General features: G+C 40.8%; 1 protein-coding gene across 1 annotated transcript in view; it reads right to left on the reverse strand.

Moving 5' to 3' along the window:
* The window catches only part of LOC132396862 (phospholipid-transporting ATPase ABCA1-like), a 170,581-nt gene that overhangs the window by 125,140 nt on the left and 17,975 nt on the right, over positions 1 to 27,466 (reverse strand). The window contains exons 2-3 of the mRNA XM_059974869.1: positions 16,231 to 16,349; positions 1,844 to 1,937 (exon numbers count right to left, since the gene is read on the reverse strand). Coding sequence (XP_059830852.1) covers positions 1,844 to 1,937; positions 16,231 to 16,299 — 163 coding nt within the window. The 5' untranslated portion in view covers positions 16,300 to 16,349. The remainder of the gene's footprint in view (positions 1 to 1,843; positions 1,938 to 16,230; positions 16,350 to 27,466) is intronic.

Below are 27,466 nucleotides of genomic sequence, written 5' to 3' on the forward strand. Positions count from 1 at the left end.
ACAGTAGTGTTTTACATCTCTTAATGAGAAGAGCTCCCATGGATAACATTGCCAGCAAATTTGCTGAAGACTCTATAAGACTCTCACCCTCCTCCCAAAAAATGTCTTTCAGTCCATCAGCCTTCCTCGGTCCAGAAGGTTAGAAGGTTTATGTCATATCAGTGCTGACTGCTGGTGACATGTTTGCAGCACCAATTTGTTCTAGAGGAGGGAGCTAAATAAATACCTATAAATTCCCAAAAGAATAGGCCAACAGAATGAGTCCTTCTCCTCAAGCCCCAATTATGCTCTAATTCTTCTTAAGATATATATTAGTAGTGTGTTCTTTGTTGTTAATCCATCACTCAAGAAGAATTAGTGGTGGTAAAATAACGTTGAAATCATAACTTGAGCAGTATTACCATAGCAAAGGGTGGAGTTGGATGGAGAACGACAAAATTAATTTCTTAAGCAGACTGTCATAATTAGACTTAAGTCACGTGTGTTCCTCAGAACTGACTTTTATAAACCAAGTCAGCATCAGTAATGCCTGGAATGAAACCATACAGCCAATCATTCAGGGTGCCATGATAACAACGCAGTTAGCCTGACGCAATGTCGGAGTTCAGCGTTCAATCCTGGTACCCTCTATAAGGAGGCTCTGTTTGCCCTCCCTATGGAAAGTGAAGGTTATCTCCTGGTCCTCCAGTTTCCACCCAGACTCCAAAAGTGTACCGGATAGGTTAAATGGTCATTGTAAATGGTCCTATGATCATGTTAGGGTTAAATCGGGGTTGTCAAGTGTTACTGGGCAGTGCAGCTTGAAGGGCAGGAAGGGCCTATTCTGTGTGACATCTCTAGATAAGTAAGTACATGCCAAAGGAGAAGGATTTATACGGCATTACTCAAATCACTTTCATCACCTTTCAAAGTGAAATAGGTTTTCTGTAATTGTCATTGTAATACAGGGAATAAGACATACAAGTTGCATATGGCAAGTTCCTTCAGAAGCACTGTGATGATGATATTAAGTTCAGGTGATAATACTTGAAGAAATAAATTTTGCTACAACACGAGGATAGCTTTCTGTTTTACAAGAGTGCTTTTAATTCTGGGATAGCACTCTGGGACTGGGTTTAATGCTTTTTGGCTCTTTGAAATACCCTAAATGGTTTTAATGTTTAACTGGGCACACCAACTGATGACGGTATTTTGTAATCGCAGCTGAAAAATACAAAAGTCCGACAGGCGATCTGTCGACGTCCCAGAGTTCACCCTGATCCGATTCAAGGTTCATTGAGGCTAATGAGGAAAAGGCCTGATGCAATAGATTAAAGATCACAGAATGGATGCAACGTAGTGGGTGACTGTGATATCACATGTCTTCACTTGTATTCACTCAGGGCAGGTGTTCTGGTGACTAAGACCACAGTGCCACACTCTATTTGTAGTAGAGAAGCTAATCTCAATTTACAATTGAAATGGTTCATTTGTTCTCCTTTCAGTCAATTGACAAAATAGTTTTGCTTGTAATTAATGTAAAAATAGTTACTGATTTGCAGATGAAAGTCAATTAAAGATTAGAGACTAAAATTATATAACTTTGCTAGTGATATTTTCTCCTGTCAACACCATACATTCAATTGTTTAACCTGATTTTTGCTGTTACAAAATGATAGACCTAGTGGAGTTTGACAGTAGAACTGCCCAAATAGCAGTTTTATTTGCTTTCAGGTGGCATGAAAGAAATCAAACTTTTTATCTTATTTACCAAGAGTACAACACTCATCAAGAGCCCAAAAACCAGCAGTCAATGAGCTACCACAGTAATGTGCAGTCTGAAAGCGAGGTGATTGGCACTTACATTCATGCTGCTCGTAAGGTGGATAGGAGAGCCGTACGGAAATCAATATGAAGAACAAGAAGAGAGGCCACGCTATCTCAATCAGCAGCTGAAACTGAAAAATACAAAGAAAAACACTTTAATGATGGTGACAACGATTCTGGAAAGATTCAGACATTATATTTCTGGCGTTTATCACTGAGATCACTCCCACCACCCTCTTTCCAATATAGCGGCATAATTCCTTCAGGACTGTTTTTCTTCTGGAGAGCAGAAATTTGTAGCAGTTCCATGAGAAATGACAAGTCATAATGTGCTCACATAAGCCTACATTCTGAGCACCCCAAGCAATCTTACAAAAGGAGCCATTATGACTGAGGCCACTGCTTTTTCTATCCAATATACATACTGAACATCTCCAAAAGAGGCTATTACACAATATTATCAACCCCAGCTGATTGTCTTTCCAATAATTTTTCTTGTGAACATACAGGTAAATTTTAGACAGACTACAATTCCTGAACTCAGGCCATCTTGGGGCTTAATGAATGGTACAGACTTAAAGCTGCTATATTTTCTTTGACTTTTATGTATAGTGCTCACATTACTACCCAATAGATGAAATTAGGTTCTGCTCAGTATTGTAATTCAACCCATTACAAATACTGTATGTTTTCGTTTCCTTAACCAGTGCGAAAACACTGATAAATCACAAGACATAGGAGCAAAATTAGGTTAGTTGGTCCATTGAGTCTGCTCTGTCATTCAATTATGGCAAATATATTTTCCCTCTCAACCTATCCTCTTGCCTTCTCCATGCAACCTCTACCACCCTTACTAATCAAGAAACTAACAACTTCTGCTTTAAATATACCCAATAATTTGGCTTCCACAGCCATCTGTTGCAATGAATTCTACTAATTCACTACCCTCTGATTAAAGAACTTCCTCTTTATCTCTGTTCTAAATGTTCTATCCTGGGGCTATTTTGACCTCTGGGAAAGACTATGTGCTTTCACATTGTCTATGCCCCTCATGATGTTATACAGTTCACTCCTCAATATCCTACATTCCAGGGTTTAAAGTTCCCATTGTAGAAATTTCAAGGCAACACGCCCAAAGTGCTTGAGGAACTCAGCAGGCCTGGCAGCATCTATGGAAAAGATGCTGTTGAGCCTGCTGAGTTGCTCCAGCATTTTGTGTGTGCTGCTTTGATTTCCAGCATCTGCACATTTTCTCTTGTTTATGATTCGATTACTACACTGTGAAGTCTTTTCCAGGAATGCACACCCTGAAGAAGTTCAAATTTCCCTTCGATGGGAGTTCAGTGAAAGCCTCTCTCGCTGATCCCCCTCTGTGATCTCTGCTCTCCTCTGATCCTCTTTGCCTGTCCTGCTGAGTTCCTCCAGTATTGTGTGTGTGTGTGTGTTGCTTTGATTTCCATTATCTGGGGATTTTCTCTTTTTTGCATAAATTTCTCCACTTGCTAATTGGCTCTTTCTGACTGACCCTTGGTCTGCAGATGATAGCCAGAGGACAAACTAAGTGACAAACTAAGGGCCAAACTAAGATGTGGAGGATGAAGCAGAAGGCTCACCAGAAATGTGAGATGATTTGTGGACAGCAAACCAACATAATGGCCTCAGAGAAACTGCTGATGAATCAGGTCAACCACCTTAGTGGCTGCCGGAAGCTTGGGGAGCGCAATGAAGAACCCGGGAGAACCGGTTCACCATGGTGATGATCACCATGGCCCCATCAGAAAGTGGCAGACATGTGATGAAATCCACGGCGATGTGAAACTGTGAGACTATGAGTATCCAGAGATTGGTAGAGACTAGAAGAGCCCAAAGGACTGCTGGTTGGAGGAATTGGATAGGCACATTGACGGCAGGCAGCAATAAACCAACAAATTCTTTGATCACGGTGGGCCACCACAACTGGCGTCACACAAAATCGAGAGTCCACAGTGCACCTGGATGGCCAGGGAGGGCTGAGGAGTGGGCCCACTGGAGTGCTTCAGTGCGCATGGCATTGGCATGTATATGCGATTGTCATGTGTGATGGCCAGACCAGGCCTTGCTGTAGGGCCTGACCTACCCGCTTCTCTCAAGGACCCAGGCGGTTAGGGTGAGGATCTACAAGGATGGAATGATGGGCTGAGGGTTGATCTCCAATTCAGCTTAGTCAACTTAGTCGAACATCTGCCTTAGTGTTCATGGAGCTACCTGGAGAAGGTGATTGAATTGCTTGAAGAAGAGGGCCAAACAAGCCTGGGGATTGAGCTGGCAGATCAGTTGTATGGATCTGTTATCTGTTCAGGTAATCAGTCCAGTTCAGGAAGGGCTTGATGCTTCCCATCAATCAATGTCTTCATTCCTCAAAGGTTCATTTAATGGCAATTAGCTCCCTGTCTCCTACTACATAATGGTGCTGTGTGGAGTTAAACTTGTGTGAGAAGAAGGCACAAGGGTATGTCTTCCCACCCAGTCCTTGCTGAGAGAGGTTGGCCCCAGTGTCCACGTCAGATACACTCACCTCTAACACAAAAGGTCTAGAGGGTTTTGGATGCCAGACTATGGGAGTGGTGATAAAACTTCTCCTGAGCTCCTCAAAACCATGGTCCACAGCAGCAGAGCAAATTATCTATGAGGTGGTTGACTAGGTGAGGGAGGTGAGAGGTGTGGTAATTTGGTGCTCATCCCTGATGAAATGGCAGTAGAAATTGGAGAACCAAAGAAGTGTTATAGCTGTTTTAGGAAGCATAGTTGGGGCCATTCAACAATGGCATGCTCTTTCTCTGGAATCATGGTTATGCCTTAGGGTGAAAGAACATAACCCAGAAAGGAAGAGATGGGGTATGGTACCGGCATTTCTCGAACTTGCAGTACAGTTGGCTTTTGAGGAGATGTTGAAGGGCTGAACAAACATGACAGGGGTCTTGAGGTTCCTTGGAGAAGATGAAGATGTCATCGAGGTAGATGAACACATACCTGGTTTGCATTTCTTGAAAGGTCTCATTGATGAAAACTTAGAAAACAGATGGATTATTGGAAATTCTGAAAGAAATCACCAAGTATTCGTAGTAGCCAGTTGGCGTTATTAACACTGTTTTCCACTCATCCCCCAGATGATGCAGATCAGGTTGTACGCTCTCTACAACTTCCTGTTTGGTGAAGATCTCTGTCCTGCAGAGTGCTGTGAATGTCCTATCCATCAAAAGGGGAGGATATTGGTTCTTAAAGGTGGTTTTATTGAGTACACAGTAGTCAATGCAGGGACAAAGACCCCGTTTTTCTTTCTGACAGAGAAGAATCTTGCACCAGCTGGGGACTGAAAGAACAGACATGGAGGGGTGGTGCCCGGGAGAAGACTGATCACGTAGTCTGTGAGAGAACAGGATGCTGGCCTCCCTTTTTACTGAAAGCAAGGGCTAGGTCGTCGTATTGCTGTGGGAACTTGGTGAGGTCGAAGGTTTCCATGGATTTAGCAGGTGAGATCAACTGTGGTTCCAGGCATCTGACCTGGCAGGTGGATCCTCAATTCACCAGACGTTCAGGTGAAGTGAGGATCGTGAGCGGAGGGCCAAAGCTAACGCAAGATGAGATGAATGTTTAATGAGTTGATAAGGAGGATGTTCATGTGCTCAAGCCCTGTGCATGTGCTATCGAATCCACACCCTAAGGGACGTCCATCAATGGGCACGATGCAGAAGGGGTGAGAGATAAGCTCGGTAGGGAGTTCAAGCTGCACAGACAGAGTCTGTTCAGAAAGTTGCCTGTTGAACCAAATCCAGCAGAGCCTCCTATGTGCATAGAGCTGGAGTGTGGAGGACAGAGAGTGTCAGCCTACGGTGCTAGAATGAGGGGACTGGGGAAACTTACCAGATAGAAAGCCCCTCATCTCTACCTGGCGGTGCTGTTTCCAGACACAGTGTGCATTTGATGTGTGGGTGATTTTCAGCTCCCCAGTAAGTGCAGAAATCATTTCTCCACCGACGCTCACACACTTGGGGCATTAAGAGAGCTCTCCTAAATGCATAGGTTTCTGGAGGCATTGATGATAGGGGTCCTGCAACCTGAAATGGTTCTGGGAATGGAACTGGGGTTCAAGTTGTTGACCTGGAGGGTCATTCCGTAAGATGCTAATTAACACGGAAGACCAGAGTAATGAGGCTTTCATGTTTGGTGGGTAACTCCCAGGTAGACAGCTCATCTTTCTAGTGCTCCAAGAAGACGTGACAGAAATGGGTCAGCAACACTTCCACTTTTCAGCTCCACCGTCAGGCTCTTGAATTCCATGGTGTAACCCCCCACTGAGTAAACCTTGACGCAAGCCAAGCTTCCTTGGTTCCGCTCCCCGGACTGTCGAAAACCCGGGACATCTCAGTGGTGAATTCCTCACATTTATTCCAATTGGTAGTTTTATTGCCCCAGTTAGTGGCAGCCCAGGTCAGAGTTCCCCCAGTCAAGAGCATGATGACAAAGGCAACATTGGCTCAGTCTGTATAATACTGGACTCTAAGTGCAAAATGCACTGGCATCGGGAGTCACGGCATCAGGTTTGGGAGCCGTAAAGCGTTCAGTAACCAGAACCTGGGGCTCAGAGGGAGGAGTTGAACTGGTGCTGTGTTGCCATTTTAAGATGGCGAGTTGGAAGAGAGTGGTGAACAGATGGTCAGTGGTTTCCTGCTGCTTCTGGACGGTGTTTTCATGTTGACGGATGACTTCATTTAGGTGAGCGAGCTCCACTGGATCAATCACTAGTTCACCCATCCTGTCAGAAAATGTAGAGGAATCTTGATCCAAAGGCAGAGCCACAGAGATGAATCAGTGATGAGCAATAACGTTTATAACAAACTGCAAAATATTAAGCTGTGAGAGGTCACAATATTAACAAAAAACAGTTGCTAAACACAACAGGCAACTGAGTAACTGAGGGCAGGCAGTAACTGGTTGCGACTGGCTGGTTCCATGGGTAAAGAAGGATTATGGATGAGTCCTGGGTTTAAATAGGCTGCAGGTGATGAGTCAGAAATGAGTGGCAATTGATGCCTGTTCACTGGGTGGAGATTGCCTTTCTGGCACCTTGTGCCACACCATACACTGCCGACCCATTACATTTGACCTCTCAAAATGCTGCACATCACACTTGGCTGGCATAAGCCCCATCTGCAATTTCTCCATTCATTCCTGCAAATGATCACTATCCCAATGTATCAAATGAATATCTACAACATGGATTCAATGGAGCAAATGGCTTTGTCCTTTGTTGTAAATTTGTGATCAATCTTACATGCTACATGCAAAGTTAATGCACACACATAGTTCCAGAACTTCCAGGAAGGATAAGACCCACATTCTTCCCAAACTTGTCTCTATCTTAACTTCCTTTTAACATCCATCCATTGAGGCCTTTCAATATTTGGTATGTTTCAATGTGATCCCCCTCGTTCTTCTAAACTTCAGCAAGTACAGGCTCAGAACTATCAAACACTCTTCAAGCATAAACACTTTCATTCCTACAATCATTCTCGTACACTTCCTCTGGACTTTCAAATGCTGGCATATCCTTTCTTAGACATGGGACCCAACACTCGCCACAATATTCCAAATGTAGTCTGACCAATGTCTTATAAAATTTCAGCATTGCATCCTGGTTCTTCCTGATAAATGCAGATTTCAGTTTTAATAAGTTTAAAAGAGAACTATTAACTGTCTATTAGTTCCACTACTATTCTTTACATATTAAAATTCAGCACAAAAGCCAATATACAGTTCATGAACATGTAAACAGGATTAATTGGTTAACTCTGTTCACAGTCTTAGCCAATCCACTGGGAGATAGAGAAATGGCAGTGTACTATATTTCTGAATATGATGAAGAATATTCATTGCTGTCATTTGAACATTCTTTGGTAGGTAAAGCCTTAGAAATCTGTCGGTTGCCTCTTTTAGTGAAACAATAATTAGAAAGGTGGACATGGGATGAATAGACCAGACACACTTCATCTCTTTGAAACAGAAGTATCATACCACATTGTTCAACCTTCCTACTTACCATTATGCCAAGAATAAAGCTGACAAAATCAAATATAATGATCATGAAAAGAATACAATGAAAATGAGCACCAGTAAATGTAAATGACATTCCATACAATGGCTCTACCATTGCAACCACATCCTGAGATGAAGAACATTAGACCCTTAGAATTATAATTTATAGTTATAGAACTGTACCCTACTCCACTTTCTTCTTTAATGGTAAGCTATATTCTATGTATAGCTCCATTCCGGTCTAAATGAGGTCATTAATATGGTTAATTAAATGCTTAAATCACCTTCACTTCCCAGCAACATAAGCTGCAACATTACATCCAAGCACAATTATCAAATTTATTTATTGAAACCCAATCACTCTCACTTTAGTTCGCAATATAAATTAACACAAGTTAACCTTAAAATAATTACATTTTATTTGCAGTAGAGAGAAAGAATTCAGAAAGAAGAGACATCAACCATTTCACAGCTAATTCTGTGGATGCAAGATGGTCAGCTATTATCCAATATAACTCAAACAGCTCATCATCAAATTTGATATGTTGTCAATTGGGTGTGAAGGTAGACTACCATAAAAACCAACCAGACTGTCAGTAGTAAAGATTTCCTATAACACACACAAAATTCCAGAGGAAATCTGCAGGTCAGGCAGCATCTATGGAAAAGAATAAACAATCGATGTTTCGGGCCAAGATCCTTCTTCAGGACTAAGAAGGAAGGGGGAAGATGCCAGAATAAAAAGGTTGGGGATGGGGAAGGAAGCTAGTTGAAGCCAGTAGGGTTGAAAAGGTTAAGGGGTGGAGAAAAAGGAATCTGATAGGACAGGAGAGTGGACCAGAGAGAAAAGGGCAGGATAAAGAGCAGGAGGGGACCCGGGAGAAGTAATCTGCATCAGTAGGCAGCTGTGGATCTCAGGCAATCATGGGTTTGCGCCTCTGGTGGATTGGGTTAAGTGTTCTCTCCAAGGCACAAGCCTGGGTAGAAAGATTTGAAGAACCGGTTGCTGCCCATGCAGTGGATGCCCCCCTCCACATCACTGATGTAGTCCAAGGGAAGGGCAAGTGCTGATACAGCTTGGCACCAGTGTCGTCGTCGAGGTTGCCAAAGTAAAGTTGTAAACAACATCAAACTGCCTTGGGGATCCCAGCTCCTGATTTCTTTCTCAGGGTTTAATCCTGAAGCCTTTCCCGTGGGTGGGTATGGCAGCAAGGCAGTGGAGGTTTAAAATCAGAGTTTTCTTTCTCCTAGGTGGGCTGCCATCCAAGGCTGATGGGGCCCACCTGCCTAGGGGGAAGTCATAAGCAGATAAGAAGAAGTAAAATGTCTGTAGGGAACAGAGCAGAGGGAGGTTTTTTTTTACCAGAAGGAGGAACTGATATTCATGCCATCAGTTTGGAGGCTACACAGACATAATACAAAGTGCTGCTCCTCCACTCTGAGGGTGGCCTCGTCTTGGCACAAGAGGAGGCCACAGGCCGACATGTCAGAGCAGGAATGGGAATCACAATTAAAATTTTGGCCACCTGGAAGTTTGCTTATGGCAGAGGTGCTTGATGAAGTGATTACCCAGCTTACGATGGGTCTCACCAATGTAGAGGAGGTTGCATTTGGGAGCAATAGACGACACCAGCAGAATTGCAAGTGAAGTTGCAGTGGAAGGACTGTCTAGGGTCCTGAATGGAGGTGAGGGAGGAGGTGTACAGGCAGGTATCGCTAGCTCTTAGGCAGCTTGCAGGGTTAAGTACCAGGATGGAGAATAGGGGGAGGCACAAATGGACAAGAGAATCACAGAGGGAGCGAATGCTGTGAAAAGTGGGGGGGGGGGGGAAAGAAGGTACTGATATGCTTAGTGGTAGGATCTCTGTGGAGATGGCAGCACTTGCAGAAGATGATGCATTGGAGGTGGAGGCTCATGGGATGGCAGGTAAAGACAAGAGGAGCTCTATCACTATTAAGGGGGCAAGAAGATGAGGTGGGTGCGGATGTTTGGGAAATGGAGGAGATGTGGGTGACAGCAGCATCAAGCGTGAAGGGAGGGATACCTTGTTCTTTGAAGAAAAAGAGCATATCTTATTTCCTGCAAGTGTCAGCCTTCCCTCCATCCCTGCTTATCCTTTCCTCTTTCATCTGCTCATAACTAAAACTTTCAAGGACTATCCAGAGGCAAGATTGGAACCATTCTGCATTAAATCTTCTATCTTTGCCGTGCTCAATCTTTAGATTCAATAAACATGTCAACCATCAATTTTCCCCTCGTGTCCTGGAAGTAAGAGTGTAAGTAACTGAGATCAAGCTAATGAAGATCTAACATATTGGACAGTCGCAAATAAGCGGGATTTGACATAATCTGCCTCCTAACTTTCTCACACTAATTAGAGACAAAGCTGTGTGTGCACATCCATGGGAGGTTTGTGGCTTGTGAAAAATGAGCAGGCGAATACTGAGCTTTCAGCCACAGTGGCTGAAGAAACGCGATGGAATCATGCAGAGCTGAAATATGCTTAAATTAATGCAGAAGCAAAATCATTGAGGATAAACAAAACAGGAAGATAGAAAGAAAACAAAAACATATTAAAATATTCTTAGTTATTATTAAAATCTGAATAATGAGGTTCTTGTTACTGCAGTTATCCAGTGACAGATACAGCTGACATTAGTTTAAACATAATGTTATTAAAAATTCAGTTACTCTGAATGACCAGTTCTATCTTTTTCTGGCAGGTTTAATGGACATATATCATTGATATACCATAAATTCACACTATCAGTATTTGAAAGTGAGCAGGGCACTGTTAAAGCGATAACTTTGGAGCAGCATAGCATTTCAGATATTAACCGACCGATTTCTGCATTTAAGGAAAGCTGATTTAAACCTTAGGGTTATTCTTACTGTAAATCCAAATCTTAATGCTACAGTAAACCATTCCAATTGGATTTTCCAATTGGGATGTGAGGAAAAGTGGGTGTAGAATTTAGTGAGGCCTTAAAACATTAAGTATGATGTTAAGTAGTCAATCTAGTTTTTGTACTGTGTCATGTAACATCATGGTCCTGAAAAATGTTGTCTCATTATGTCTTACTATGTACTGTACCTATATAGCAGTTATGGTGAAAAAGACAATAAAGGTGACTTGACTTGACTTGATGATACAACTAGAAGGAAAGGTCACTGTCAATATGTCAGTAGCACACTAAGATATCCTTTGTTCTTTAACAAATCTCATGACAATAACCATTAAAGATTTTAATAAAAGATAGACTAAAGATTTCTTGGTGTGGCATTGTCACCCCCCCCCCCCCCACCACCCCCAAGGTGTAACTCATATTTGGGACAAGCGCTTAATATTGCAGTTATATTTCCAGATTGATTTCTTTTTAAATATCAAAAAAAAACAATGAAATGAAAATTAAAGTGATGATTATAAGTTCTATAAAGCAAACCTTAAAATCAATTACTAAAATTATCCATGATTATATCTACCAACTATATGCATAATTTTTTGATAAAGCAATACTTCCTTAAGATTACAAGAGAGAAAAATGTCCCCACAGAGGCTTAGCACTGAGATCCGTAAACCAGGAATATAGAAGGAATCCAAACATGTAATTTGCTGTCTGAAGCATATGATGCAACAACACACTGCCTCATCTCCCAAGGGTGTGGTCCCTAATACGCACAGGAGTTAGAGTCAGAGAAAGTTATAGGAAGAAATGCCATTCACTTCATTATTTTCACACTGATCAATAAAGAATTATTTAGCACAAATCCCACTTCCTATCTCTCAATCTGCAGTATGCACAAGTTCTCAAACATGTCCTTATTAAATAGGAGCAGAGTTTCTGTCTTATCCATTCAGCGAATGAGTTGAAGACCCAATTATTCATCAGAGTGAATATTATTTTCTTTATGTCCTTTTTAATCCTTCCCTTCATTAGCTTCAAATGATGTCCCCAGTTTTTAATCTCATTTTTAAGGGACATGAATCTTTACTGCTAACCCAGTCTAGGCTACTCCTGGTTTTTACAAACCTGAAACAGTTTTTCTCTGGGCTATCCATATTGCAAAGAAAGCAATGCTGCTTTAACCAATCTCACAGCTCTGTATAATTCATGTTCAGTTGATGATTTTCTTGTTTATGTCGAGTCTCTAAAGTCAAGTGTCTATGATGCATGTAAATTTCTCATTGCACATGCACACATGTAATTCTGCATATGATAATAAACTACAGGTTTTCATCAATAAAATGGCAGAAGCATTATACGTTTAAGAGAGATCATAATAACTGCTATATTGACAACAAAATACAAGAATATAAAATGTGGTTAAAAAATTTACAAAACTATGTCATCAAGTCAGTCCAGCCTCGTAAAGTGAACGCCAACTCAATTTCAGTGGTTGTGCATGTTTCCACCCAATGACGAGTCAGCACACAGAGAGGAAGTGCAGTGGCTAACAGATTGGTGAGTGCCAACAACCTGTCTCTGAATATGAGCAAAAACAGGAGTGCATGGAGTGACCACTCTCCACTGAACATTGATGGCTCCTTGGTAGAGATCAGTAAGAGCACCAAATTTCTTGGTGTTCATCTGGCGGACAATCTCACCAGTTTCTTCCACTGAGCCATCAGACTCCTCAATACCCAGAGTCTGGACTGACACCAATTTACGGCCCTCTACTGTGCCTATTGTCCTGTTTATTATTGATTGTAATGCCTGCACTGTTTTGTGCTTTTTATATAGTCCTGGGTAGGTCTGTAGTCTAGTGTAGCTCTTTCTGTGTTGTTTTTACAAAGTTCAGTGTAGTTTTTGCATTGTTTCATGTAGCAACATGGTCCTGAAAAATGTTGTCTCATTCTACTGTGTACGGTACCAGCAGTTATGGTCCAAACAACAATAAAAATTGACTTGACTTGACTACATTACTCAACAAGCTTTTGAATTATTTGACTTATATTACAAAGATAATATATTTGTAGATATAATCCCAGCATTTTATGAAGTTCTAAATTCTACCTATTGCAGCATTATAACTTTGAGAAGCTTCCTTACCTAAACACTGTGAAGTTATTTATTGAATAAAAACTATGAGAAGTTAGGATTCGAAGGTGATTGTGGTCATGAATGGGAATAGTATTAAATTAATGAAAAGAATACACTCCATAGCTCAGAGAATATTAAGCATAAACTTAACAGGCATTTGCAAGCATAAATGAACTTCATATAGTAAATAATAAGAAAAACTTCTAGTGGTTAAATCAGAAACCAAATGATTTTGAATCAACATAATTAATAAAAGGAGTAGAGCAGAAATGTTTTTATTTTGTCACTTATCGTGATCAGACTTGCACTGACATAAAGGGAAATGAAAGCATGATACATAATGATAAGTGGTACAGGCACAAAAAGGTTGAATAGCCTCATTTTGAACTGATTCAATGTGAAGAAAATGGATGTTGTTATTCACTATTGAGAGTTTTGCCAACCACAATGCAGCTTATTTGTGCTGAATGGTTGAAATAACAATTGCTTTCCCCTTCCTTTCAGGCTGACCCTTTTATGGTACAAATACCAAGATTCTATAATTTCAGGATGGGTAGTTGTGAGTACATGGCAAATTGTTCAATTCCAGTGCAGCAAATTAGAAAATGTCAACACATAACCATTTCCCTTAAATGTAGCACCTCAGGAGAACTTAACCCTGTGAATATCAAGAGATTTTTAGTTTTAATTGTATTCAAGGAAGTAAATCTAGTACAGAACCTGGTGTGAAGCAAGCCCAATTAAATAACCCATTGTTTCACACTTAACTCTTGAGAAATCAGCCCATGTGCCGTGTCTGTATCCTAAAGACGGTGCTTGTGTGCCAAGTTGTTCTTTTAACTTCAGATTGATAATTGCTTGTCATTTGCATTATGAACTGAAGTCTCGCTCTCAATTTAAGAAAAGAAGTCAAATAAAGAATATTGGTTGAAAGTTTATCCTACTGAAAAACAACATTTAAATCTCTAGAATTTTCAACGGATATGTTAGAAAGCTGAGCTTGGCTCTCAGGCCCTGGGACAGTGACTATCCATCACAAAACCTGCAGAAATAGGAGAGGAAATATATGATGGAAGGGGGCAAGGCACTGAAGGAACTTTAAAACAATGATGTGAAATTTAAAATTGAAGAATTCTTTCACACATTCAAGGCAAAAGCCAACCTACACCCATTGACTGCTTTGTAAAGATGGCACTGGGGAAATGAAGGAATTGTACTGCTTCTCCCTCAGCTCACAGACCGTCTAAGAAAATTAACACACTTATGAATACAGGCTCTGCCAAGAGAGGAAAGATCAGGCCACCAGACACAAAATATAGATGGCCTGGCTTGTTGAAACATTTCATAATGGAAATTAATGTTGGCAGCAGATTGCTTTTGCTGAGTCTTGCGGTACAGAATGGACATCACCTATTATATTGCATAATATGCATAAGTATACCATACTATTAACAATCCTGCTGAATCTGCAGAAATAGTTTTTTGAAACTGACAGGAGAAAGGAACATGTTATTTATTCACTTAGTCATTTCAATGCATAGGATTAAATGAGAAAAGGTTTAGACAACCATGGCAATTACAATAATCTTTCCTAAAGCAAATTACTCAGCAGGTAAGCAGCCCCTATGGAAAGAGATCAGAGTTGGTGCATGAACTACTGAGTATTTTGAGTATTCTTTTGATTTATCAATTGACCTTCAATTCCTTCAAGTACTGGGTCAGAGATGATCTTTACAAGGCCCTGCAGATAATTATCAGTTTGAGGGTACTACCATGGATTGATTTGGGATTTTTATTTCACCCATTTGGGGCTGGGTTGTTAATCTGGTTTGACTCCTCTTCTAAAACGTCATATGGTTTTATGTGGGGAGGAGAGTGGAGATATATACACACAACATTTCAGAACTACATGGACAGATTGGGCGCTTCAGGGAGTCCTTTTCTGTGTATCATTGTTTATAGTTCAGTTCGCTTCAAGGACATTTTTAAAATCTCCTTCCAACTATATAACAGTCTCATGGGAATGCTTAGCCCATGGCTGCTCGAAACAAAGAAATTGATGGAATGTTGTAAACATTTCTGGCCTAGACAATGGGAGCATGAGAATGTTAAGGATAAATGTTGGAAGGGCCCATCAGAATCCTACCCTAAGGCCCATTGTGAGAGGTGGAAACAGGTATAACTGTATAGGCCAAACCTATGTACAGTGGATGCAATGGTTTGCAGAAGCATTGATAAACTCCATTCTTACCATCAACTTCAGAGGATGATGGAGACGGGAGATCAGCAATGCCCTGTGCTCCACTTAGGAGCTAAGGGCCCAAATAAGTAAATCATGGAAGGACTTACTAAGCTATCCATTGACCTACTCCCTCTTAAAGGACCCTCAGCACATCAGATAGAAGCCATTAACTGCCTCAGAGGCACAGGACTGCAATGGAAACTGCTTCGAGGAACAGCCTAGTGTGAAAATGTGGCTTATCCACATTTTCATAAAATTTCATTCTTTGTTTTGAGTGTTCCAAGGCCAGAAATGTTGCATAGATTTAAAATGCCTATGAAACAAACTGAAATTTTGTGTGCAGTTTTGGTCACCAAATTACTGGAAGGATATTAATAAGGTTGAAAGAGTGCAGAGAAGGTTTACAAGGATGTTGCCGGGACTTGAGAAACTGAGTTACAGAGAAAGATTGAATAGGTTAGGACTTTATTCCCTAGAGCGTAGAAGAATGAGGGGAGATTTGATAGTGGAATATAAAATTGTGATGGGTATAGATAGAGTGAATGCAAGCAGGCTTTTTCCACTGAGGCTAGGGGAGAAAAAACAACCAGAGGATATGGGTTAAGGGTAAAGGGGGAAAAGTTTAAAGGGAACATTTGGGGGAGCTTCTTCACACAGAGAATGGTGGGGATGTGGAACGAGCTGCCAGATAAAGTGGTAAATGCGGGCTCAATTTTAACAGTTAAGAAAAACTTGGACAGGTACATGGATGAGAGGGGTATGGAGAGATATGGGCCAGGTGCAGGTCAGTGGGACTAGGCAGAAAAATGATTTGGCACAGCGAAAAAAGGCCAAAAGGCCTGTTTCTATGCTGCAATGTTCTATGGTTCTGTGGAAAAATAACAATGTCATACAGTAAAGGACACCCTGGAACATCTGCTCTTCTCCCCATATGAAACCATGAGATCTGATGCAAGAACTGCAAGACCCAGTTAAAACCCCAGCTCCATCAGGTGAAAAAAATTAGAAACTAGCTCATTTCAGTAACCATGTTGTTCGGAGGAGTTCTTAAGAATATAAACACTTACTGTCTGTCGTTTTCTATAGGTGAAATTCTTCCACACTAACAGACCCAACTGTGTCCAGAAACTCGTCATGTCTTCCAAGCAGATGCTCTATGTATAGCAGAGAGCCTACTGCTCACTCACTGAAAGAAAAGAATATCATGTTACACTTGAGATCAAACATCTCACCACACTGAACAAGTCAGCTCCTATGCTTAATGTTCAAAACATTTCTTCAGCTGCAGTTGCATTTAAAAAGTCACAGAAAGCCACATATTCAACAATATCAGATAATAAGTTCAAAGGATTGTAATCAGTTATTCTTTGTCAGCTATTGAGAACCACTGTCTTCGCATCTCTGTCTTTTGTTTCATTAATTATCAGTGAACTGTGTACAATGATGTAGTCTGTAAATGTGTTGCTGCTAATTTAAAACAATACTATCATAATTGTCTTCTTTGAAATATCATCTTATCATCTATTTGATTATGACTTTATTATTGGATGGATTATTGAACTGAGTGGTCAGAGCATACAGATGATATACAAATACCACAAAGGCAGCACCAAAGATCAGGAATGAACCCTGATCTCTGGTGCTGCCCAGCTTAAAGGATACCTTTGCAAATGTTTCTGGAGGAAAACACATCAGACAAGTGGTCTTAGCTGAGGCCAACCTATAGATGGAGATGGAAGAAGAATCCAGAAGGTTTCTCACCATAAATACTCACAGAGGGCTTTATTGCTATAATAGGCTTATTTCTGGAGTAGCATCCGTAATTGCACTCTGGCAGAAACTATGGACCAGGTGCTGCAAGGCTGCCCAGGCACTCAGTGTTACCTGGATGACATCACTGTTACCAGTGAGGATGACAAGAAACATCTACAAAATCTCCAGATGGTGTTAAATAGTTAAGAAGATTATGGGCTTATAGAATGAAGCAACAAGAGTGAATTTTGAGCATCACTTATACTGTAGTCACACCATTGATGCACAAGATTACACAAGTGTGCTGAGAAAGTTCATGCAGTGGTGGATGCGCAGTCATAGTTGCAGTCCCTTTTCTGATTTGCCTATTATTATAATAGGCTCCTGTCAAACCTGACCACTGCGCTCCTCCTTGAACTTATTACTGCAAATTGGGAAAAAATGGCAATGGTCAAAGCAGTGTGAGGTAGCTTCTCAAAAGGCAAAAGAAATGGTGATGTCAGACACTGTCCTCACACATTATGATTCACTTCGCCCAGTGAAGCTTGCCAGTGTTGCCTTACTTATGGTACAGTTGCAGACATGTCACATGTTATAAGTGATGGAAGGGAACATCCTTTAGCCTTCGCAGCATGTTCCCTACTGCTGCAGAGAAAAAATTACACACAGATTGACAGAGAGGTCTTGAGTCTGATTTGTGGTGTAAAGCATTTTATTCAGTACCTATGAGGGAGAGTGTTTACCCTCACTACTCATCCTCAACCACTGTTGTCCATTTTCAATCCACAGATCAGTGTTCCACTAACAGCAGTGACACAAATGCAGAGATGGGCTCTGTTTCTTGGAGAATACAATCAAAAGATTGAATTCAAGAGGACAAGCAATCACAGAAATGCTGATGGATTGTCCCATTTACCCTTGGAAAAGGAAGTACCTGAAAAATTTACAAAACAGGACACTTCTCTTGACATATTCTCCTTACTACAAGTCAAAAGTCTCCCTATAATGGCAGAGGTGATCCAAAAGGAAGGCAGGAAAAACATTATGCACATTCAGATCTACATGGCAACCCAGAATGGATGGAATATGCAGCAGAAATTCCAGTCCTCTGATTTTTACCATCACCAGGATGCGTTTGCCCTTCACAGGGATTGTCTTATATGGGGATTGAGAGTTTTTGTGCCATCCAAGTTGAAAGCTGAAGTGTCAGAGGAGCTACACTGATGTCATATAGGCATAGTCAAAATGAAAGCGTTGGCTCAAAGCCCTGTGTGGTGGCCTGGGAAATTATCAGCAGATCGAGCAGTTCGCCATGTACTGTTCGGGAAGCCAGCCCATCAAGAATTTGCCAAGAGCAGAGCCTCTTCATCCCTGGGAATAGCCAGCACTGCTTTAGCAGCGGACTCATATGGATTTTGCCAGACGGTTCACGGGCACAAGTTTCTTGGTAGTAGTGGATACACCTACAAAGTGGCTGGAAGTGCTCCCAATAGCCTCCACTACAGATCTGCACACCGTTGATGTGTTGAGAAGCCTCTTTGCAACAACTGATGTTTACATAATTCATTATGGGTTAAATGTAAGAAATGTGATAATAGCGTATATCATTATAGACAATAGACAATAGGTGCAGAAGTAGACCATTCGGGCCTTTGAGCCTGCACCGCCATTTTGAGATCATGGCTGATCATCTACTATCAATACCCGGTTCCTGCCTTGTTCCCATATCCCTTGATTCCCCTATCCATAAGATACCTATCTAGCTCCTTCTTGAAAGTATCCAGCGAATTGGCCTCCACTGCCTTCTGAGGCAGTGCATTCCAGACCCCCACAACTCTCTGGGAGAAGAAGTTTTTCCTTAACTCTGTCCTAAATGACCTACCCCTAATTCTCAAACCATGCCCTCTGGTACTGGACTCTCCCAGCATCTGGAACATACTTCCTGCCTCTATCTTGTCCAATCCCTTAATAATCTTACATGTTGCAATCAGATCCCCTCTCAATCTCCTTAATTCCAGTGTGTACAATCCCAGTCTCTCTAACCTCTCTGCGTAAGACAATCCGCATATCCCAGGAATTAACTTCGTGAATCTACGCTGCACTTCTTCTACAGCCAGGATGTCCTTCCTTAACCCTGGAGACTGTACACAAAACTGTACACAATACTCCAGGTGTGGTCTCACCAGGGCCCTGTACAAATGCAAGAGGATTTCCTTGCTCTTGTACTCAATTCCCTTTGTAATAAAGGCCAACATTCCATTAGCCTTCTTCACTGCTTGCTGCACTTGCTCATTCACCTTCAGTGACTGATGAACAAGGACTCCTAGATCTCTTTGTATTTCTCCCTTACCTAACTTTACACCGTTCAGATAATAATCTGCCTTCCTGTTCTTACTCCCAAAGTGGATAACCTCACACTTATTCACATTAAATGTCATCTGCCAAGTATCTGCTCACTCACCCAGCCTATCCAAGACACTCTGAATTCTCCTAACATCCTCATCACATGTCACACTGCCACCCAGCTTAGTATTATCAGCAAACTTGCTGATGTTATTCTCAATGCCATCATCTAAATCGTTGATGTAAATTGTAAACAGCTGTGGTCCCAATACTGAGCCCTGTGGCACCCCACTAGTCACCACCTGCCATTCCGAGAAACACCCATTCACCGCTACCCTTTGCTTTCTATCTGCCAACCAGTTTTCTATCCATGTCAATATCTTTCCCCCAATGCCATGAGCTCTGATTTTACCCACCAATCTCCTATGTGGGACCTTATCAAATGCCTTCTGAAAATTGAGGTACACTACATCCACTGGATCTCCCTTGTCTACCTTCCTGGTTACGTCCTCGAAAAACTCCAATAGATTAGTGAACCATGATTTGCCCTTGGTAAATCCATGCTGGCTCGGCCCAATCCTATCACTGCTATCTAGATATGCCACTATTTCATCTTTAATAATGGACTCTAGCATTTTCCCCACTACTGATGATAGGCTGACAGGTCAATAGTTCTCTGTTTTCTCCCTCCCTCCTTTCTTAAAAAGTGGGATAACATTAGCCATTCTCTAATCTTCAGGAGCTGATCCTGAATCTAAGGAACATTGGAAAATGATTAGCAATGCATCCTCAATTTCCAGGGCCACCTCCTTTAGTACCCTATTATGACATATCATATGTGAGCACTTCACTAAAAAAAACACTAAGTAGACAAGTATCTGGCTTTTGTGTTTATCTTTTGGTATTGAAATGAGCTGTCAGAGAAAGCAGTAGAGGTAGGCATTGTTACAATGCTTAAAAGACACTTAGCTAGGCACTTCATAAAAAAAGATCTATATGAATATTGGCCAAACACAGGCCAATAGGACTAGCTCAGCTAGACATCTTGATTGGCATAGATGACCTAGATCAAAGAGCCTGGTTCTGTGCATATAACTGCAAAATGAAGTCAATCATTTTCCTTAGCTTTATGCAAAATGACAGAAAGGATACAAGGTCACTTGTTCAAAATGTCTTTCCTGGCACAGCATGTACCATCCTCAACTGGAATTATGGTGGGAACCATAAATAATCACAATGTCCTTGGCTAATGAGTGTGGAGAAATTAATAAATATATGAAGTAACCCAATTAGCTCCTAGAACTGGCTCCACCATTAAGATGCTCATGACTGATTTGGCTGTAGTCTAACATTCTCATCTACCCAGAGCAAATTTACAATCCCTGCTTATATTAAGCATCTATCTACTTCTGACATAAAAATACTCAGGCTATTTCCAGAGTCAAAAGACTCTTTCCTTTTAAGTGAAAAAGTTTATCTTCTGTCATATAGAGGCTATCCCTTATTTCTAAACAATGACTCCCTGGTTCTAGGTTCTTTCACAAGAGGAGACATTCATTTAATATCCATCCAACCTCTCACTTTTCCAGTATCTTGTCTGAGCTGCTTCCAGCATGTTACAATTCTTCCTTAAATAAGAACAGTATTCCAAATACAGTCTCAAGAATTTCCCATATAACTGGAGCAGAATCCCCCTATTTTGATATTCATTTCCCCAAACAGTAAGTGATAATCTACAGTTAGCTTTCCTAAATACTTTGCATATTAGTGTACTGTTCTTTTGCACGTCATTCACTGGAAGACCTAGATTACTTTGTATATCAGACCTCTACAACCTCTCATAATTTACATAACATGTGCATGCAACATTAAACTTGACATGTCTCTTCTTTATTCTCCTGCCAACATGGACAATGTCACATTACTTTCCACATTCCAGATCTTTGTTCACTCAGTTAGCCTATGATCCACTGTAGCCGCCTTACATGCTCTTTGCATGCTTACATGCTCTTTCCTACCTGTCTTTACAAAGCCCAAACACCAATCCTCCCACTTCTGAAGACTACTCACTGCCCGCTGAAAGAGCAGACAAAGTATGTGAGTTTGAGGATCAATTTCAGTTTGAAGCAGTATCAAAGCATTAAGGTAGTTGTGTATTACCATAATGACTGGATAGCCCAAAGACTTCTACAGCTAATTATATGCTTCTTAAGTATAAACAACGCTAACAGGTAAGAGTGGTCAATGAAATCCACCATGATACTAGACAAATGCAGCCAGAAGATTGTCGTGTACCACATTACAAAAAGATTCTGATTAGTCCATAATAATATTCCTGGAAAATTAAAGTTCTGTTTCAAAATAAGTAACTTTCAAACTTTCTGGAGTCTCATTCTGACCACAAGCAATGCACTTCTTTTATACCCTACACCCAGCTGTTCTGCTTAACTGACTCCTGACACCTGCTCCCCAAGATCTTTCCAAATACACATCTGGCTCTCCACTGCACAGGTCTAAGATTAGCAGATAATGCAAGACAGAGTCAGTATAAATTGGACACACTAGATCTTGTTCAATTCCAGTGAACTATGTGGCAAAAAATGCTGGCAATAGGAAAATCCTTTTAAAAACCTTGCATAGTACAGTCGGCCCTCCTTATCCATGGGGGATTGGTTCCAGGACCCTCCCCCCCCAACCCCGTGGATATCAAAAAAATGCAGATGCTCAAATCCCTTATATAAAATAGCATAGAATTTGCATAAAACCTATGCACATCCTCCCATGTACTTTAAATCATCTCTAGATTACTTATAATACAGTACCTAATACAATGTAAGTGCTATGTAAATAGGTGTTATACTGTATTACTTAGGGAATAATGACAAGTAAAAAAGATCTGTACATGAGACGTGAGGCAAACAATGTTCAAACAACGAGTGCTGGAATGACAATTACCAGGTATTCCTGAACCGCGGTTGGTTGAATCCGCGCATGTGGAACCCACGGATAAGGAGGGCCGACTGTATAGAATATGTTATGTTAAAACATTATTTTAAACTAATTTGAAGTCATGTGATAGCTGTGCAACCATTCATTTTGCTTGACTCATTTATTTTCATCTAAAGAGAAATGTATATTAATCTGACTAATTTAGACAACTTTGCTAATGTTAAAACTCTCTCAATACAAAGGTTTCTCTCCAATGTCGCAATTTTCTGAATGTTTGAATACCATTAACCTTTCAACAATTAAGAATGATATGACGTCATATTAAAATCAAAACAAGGTTATTTAAAAAAGGAAATCAGGAATTACTTTTTACATGGTTTTATTTGGAATTTTCTGGGATAATCAAGCATCCTACACCTAAAATCAGGGTTTAATTTGGAACTAAGTTCGGTAAACAAATGGAGGTGACTTGCACATCTGCAATGAGGTGATCAAATGGCAGAACAGGCTTAAGGGGTGTTCCTATGCTTATTTTGACATCAATCAACTTAACCTTGCTAAGGAATAGCCAGTCTTTCAAAGATTAAGTAAATATGTCATTCCTATAGTCACTGCATGTAGCACAGAAATCAAAGGTGTTCAAAAAAGATAAGAGTTTGGGTCATCAATGCTGTCTTTCCCAAAGAAGGCAGTGGCAGTGGAGTCAGCAAGCTATGATACTGGGCCAGTTCCAAGAGCATGGTTCGGAGAACTTCACCATGAATGGAGTGCATGGGGAATCTGTAAATTCAAACAGTGGAGACATTTTTGGCCTTTCTGATGGTTTCATACAGGATAAAGACCTTCACCCAGACAGAGATGGACTCCCTCATCTTGGTAACGGAAATTGTGGAAGTTTTGCAATGGAAATGCTGAGACACATGGAGTCAGCATGTTTACATTTCAACAAGTCCCACCGTGAAGCACAGAGTTCACTGAAAATGGATCACAAGTGCATTGATTAAAGATATTGTTTTGATTAGTTTTAGTTGAGGAAATATTTTATACTTCAGTTGACAAAAGATTTACAAGCAGCAGCCCTGCATGTTAGGTATTCTACACTCATATTCTTGGGTATGGAATGCTTCTCCAATCAGAATTCCCCCTCACCACAACTTATCGTCCATTAATGCCACTGCATCAACAACATTTAAGTATCAAAAGTTAGCTGGTCCATATTGAAAACTGATTTAATTTTAGAAATTATAGCCTGAAAAAAACTTGAATTTTTGATCAAAATGGTCCAAGTATAACCTTCTCTAGAAGGTTTCTATTTTGCTTTATTTAATTGGTTATTGTGATATTCTCTGGCAAGATCACTATTTATAGTGTATCGACAATTGAATCTGAATTAAGGAGGCAGTTAAGAATCAGCCACATTGGTAGATTTGGAGCTGATTATAGGCTAGACTTGGAAAGGAAGGCAGATTTTGATCCCAGAAAGATGTTATTGAACAAACTGTGATTTTTTTAACCATAATTTGGTAGATACATAATTACTATAACCAAAAATTTTCTTTCATCTTCTAATTTAATTATTTAAGTTTAAACTGACTGCTAAACTGGGATTTAAACTTGTCTCTCTGGATTAACGCTGCAGACTTCTGTCCTCTGTAATGGCAGCTCAAAATTGGCTATGGTACAGGATGGTGGTGGTGGGGGGTGGAGGGAGAGAAAGTGATCAAAGTGTTAAGACATTTGAAGAACAAACTTGTTATTTGGCCTAATCAAGCCATTTATAAGTCGGAAAGTTTGACTAACACACAGATTCATAGAACATGACGGGGAGAGAGGCCATTCTATCCATCATGTCCATGCTGACCAAATAGGATTAGCCTAATCCTACTTTCCAGATCTTTGTTCATAGTATTGTATGTTACGGTGGAGCAAGGTTGCATGTAACCTCCAGTCGGTGAATGAGGAATAAATTGGTCTGTGTATTCATGTTTCTGTTGGGTAGGTGAAGATGTCACATACAAGCTTTACGAGGATGTACCCATTAACTCATTCCTCAAATACAATGCAATCCCAATTACTTGATGCATCAAAAAATCTGTGCACAACTGAAAAGAGTCCCGTCTCGGACAATACTAACAAATACCATCTTCCTACTGGAAGTTCTCATGCTACAAGGAAGACTTCACAATAATAAATAAATTGTCTTAAAGACTTTGAGAACAAAAGGCACCTTCCAATGTGATGATACTATCTTTCCCTGCCCTCATCATCAGTGCAACCAACAAAACCCAGCTATTCCTGCCTATCTGTTGAACAGCAAGCAGATGGTCTTCACATTAAGGCCTAGTTTCTTACCTTCAGCCTAAAGAGATCTGGAACAGAAATCCTGACTGACAGAAAGGAAAGGACTCCTCTTCCACCCAGTTTAAATTACTTAGCTCCACCCCAATGGGTTTCAGAGCACACTATTCAGTAAATTTATTGATCAGATATCCAGGATAATCACTTTGCAATTATGCATTTATGTTACAGCAGCAGCACACACATCCCAGCGGAGTATCTCAGATACCAACCCAGGTTTCTGAGATGGATTTAGAGAGGCAGTACTTTTAAAAGGACACACCTACACTGAATGAAATCTTTTACTTTAACACTAATGTTCAGTTCCTCCAAGAGGACCACAAACATTGTGGTTTGCAAACTTGAGTGCCTCAATGACCAGGAGAGCTATGTTGGCTGGTGTCAGGGCTTTACACTTAGGCTTTTGGTAGAGTTATCCATGCCAAATAGGGCAAAGGGTAGAGGCCAGACAAAGAGTGGTCCACTAGTCCTCCAGGTTCAGGGGTTCAGCTCAGGGCTAACAAGCCCAACTGGTAAAACAAAATTGTATGGAAATAGCAACAAAGAATCCTTCGACATCTGAGTGCAAAGGTATTCCTGAGCCTACACCAGGGACTTGCATGAGTGACAGCAGTGAAAACCGAAAGGAACCTGCTGACATGATGCTGAACACCACCAGAGATGGAGGACCTTCATTGCTGCCCTAAATTCCAGCAGCGTAATAAACAGTAAATAACATTCAATTGCATTAGACTATGGACTCTGGCAAGAACATGCGGCTCTGATAAGTTTCAAATGAGTAGTTATCTCTCCCTACTGAGATAAAACGAACTCCAGTTTGTTCTGACCTTTTTGCTACTGATAATAATTAAGGGACTGCAGATCATATTAAAGTATAACAAAAAATGGCTGTAGTTAAAACAAAACCATCTTGATTTTTCCCTTAAGTGATTAAGAGATAAAATAGCCATTTCCAGCCCATAATGTGAGCTGAAATATGCTAAGCAGAAAATTAGCACTGATAAGTGTCGATGCCAATACTGACTCCACTTGTCCATGCGCTCTCCAAACATACACATTCTGTTCTGACTCTGTACTTTGTACTTGCAATTTCCATCACTTTCAGATATGTAACAGTGGCGCAAACTTACAGCAAGTTTCTGGCTCAACAACAGTAAAGACCCAGTTGGCAGCTGGTAAATGCGTGATGCCAAGTGCAACAGGATGCACTCCATCTTCCGTCGTATCACTCCTAATTTGTATGATCCTATTGCAAATAAAAGAATGCTGAAGGTTGCCAGGACCCATGCTGAAAGCCACAAAATGCCTTCCTTTTGTCTGCCTGTGCAAATCTATGCTTTGGCAATGTTTCCGCTGGAATAAGCAGCTCTTGTTCCACCTGAAACCTCACCCCATTATATATTGAAAGGATAAACGTAAATCACTGTACTTATTTGACTAGTGGCATAGGCTTCTTTACGTTTTATTTACAGGATGTGAACAATGCTACCAAGAACAGCATTTATTGCCCCGTTCAGAAGCCCTCCATTAGTCAGGGTCAACCATGGACTTTGCCGCCCAGATGTCGACATGATACGCAAACCAGTGAAGTATGATATGGAGAGAAAGCTGTTGCTCATGCAGCAAGCTCACCCTCTTCACGTAGCTGATGAATCAAAAAGGAACGGCGGCTACCGATATAGTTCTGCAGCAGTACCACAGGAGCTGCTAGTCAGCTTTAAACTTAATGCAGGACGGTCTTAGGGACTCCAGCTCCGCATTTTCCTTCGGAGTTAACTCACAAAGCCTTCCCCATGTGTGGGTACAGCTGCAAAGAGTGTTAGTTTGAGATCACTCTTCTTTCTCTTAGATGAGCTGCCAACTATGACCGACAAGCCACATCTGCCCGAAGCAACTGGCGTTAAGGTGCTTTTGCCCTTTCTCCCTGGTTTAGCCGGGCTTACTAGCTAAGCCACATGTGAAGTTTAGGAGCAGGACTTGGTTGTCAAAGACCATTTAAGACGCATGCCACTGGGAGCATTTAATAGGTAGTGTAACCTTACTACCCCCACTAGCCAAAACAACCTTATGAAACCTAGTGGACAATAAAGAACTATGAACATTAGAATTTACATAGAACTGATTACTTATAAACATTAGAATTCAGATGCAAAAGATTTACATTCACATGTAGACATTATCAAAACAGTTATTTTATAATATTTTCTTGACTTCATGGTCACTGACGTTGGGTTTTCATTTTAAATATTCATTTACTTGATTTCAATTCCTTAGCTATGTTGAGTGGAATGGTCCAAGTTTCCAGTTACATGCAAAGAAACATAACCACCATGCTATCAAACACTCACCCAAGAGGAAAGTGGCAATCTCCCTTTAATATCCTACTTGAAAGAAGACACAACCAACAGTTCAGCAATCTCTCAGCGTTGCACCGATGATTAAAATCGTCTGCTTGTTGTGAGTCCTGCCAAAACATATCATCCTTCCTGCATTCACTGGATGACACAGTTGTGCCAATGCCAAGAATTTCCCAATAATGGATAATGACATAAACCAACCGTGTGGTCATTACCGCTGATTTCTTCCATATCACTACTGCTTCCAAGTACTGCTTCAATGATTTATTTCTGAAAATTAATTTGATTGTAAGTGATCTGCTTCCTAAATTCAAAGTGGTGGGCCAGAGGAAGAAGAAAATGGCTTAATTCATGCAGGCATCCTTCAAGTTTAAGTTCACGCAGAAGTTTAATCGTCATTCAACCATACACATGAATACAGCCCAATGTAACAACATTCCACTAGGGGCACGGTGCAAAATACAAAACCACAGTCACACACAGCACGCGTAATTATGACAGCAGAAGAAACATAGTTAGAAAAAATAATACTAAGAAATGGTAA

This window comes from Hypanus sabinus, chromosome 7 (assembly GCF_030144855.1).
Source record: "Hypanus sabinus isolate sHypSab1 chromosome 7, sHypSab1.hap1, whole genome shotgun sequence".
NCBI classification, from domain to species: Eukaryota; Metazoa; Chordata; class Chondrichthyes; order Myliobatiformes; family Dasyatidae; genus Hypanus; species Hypanus sabinus.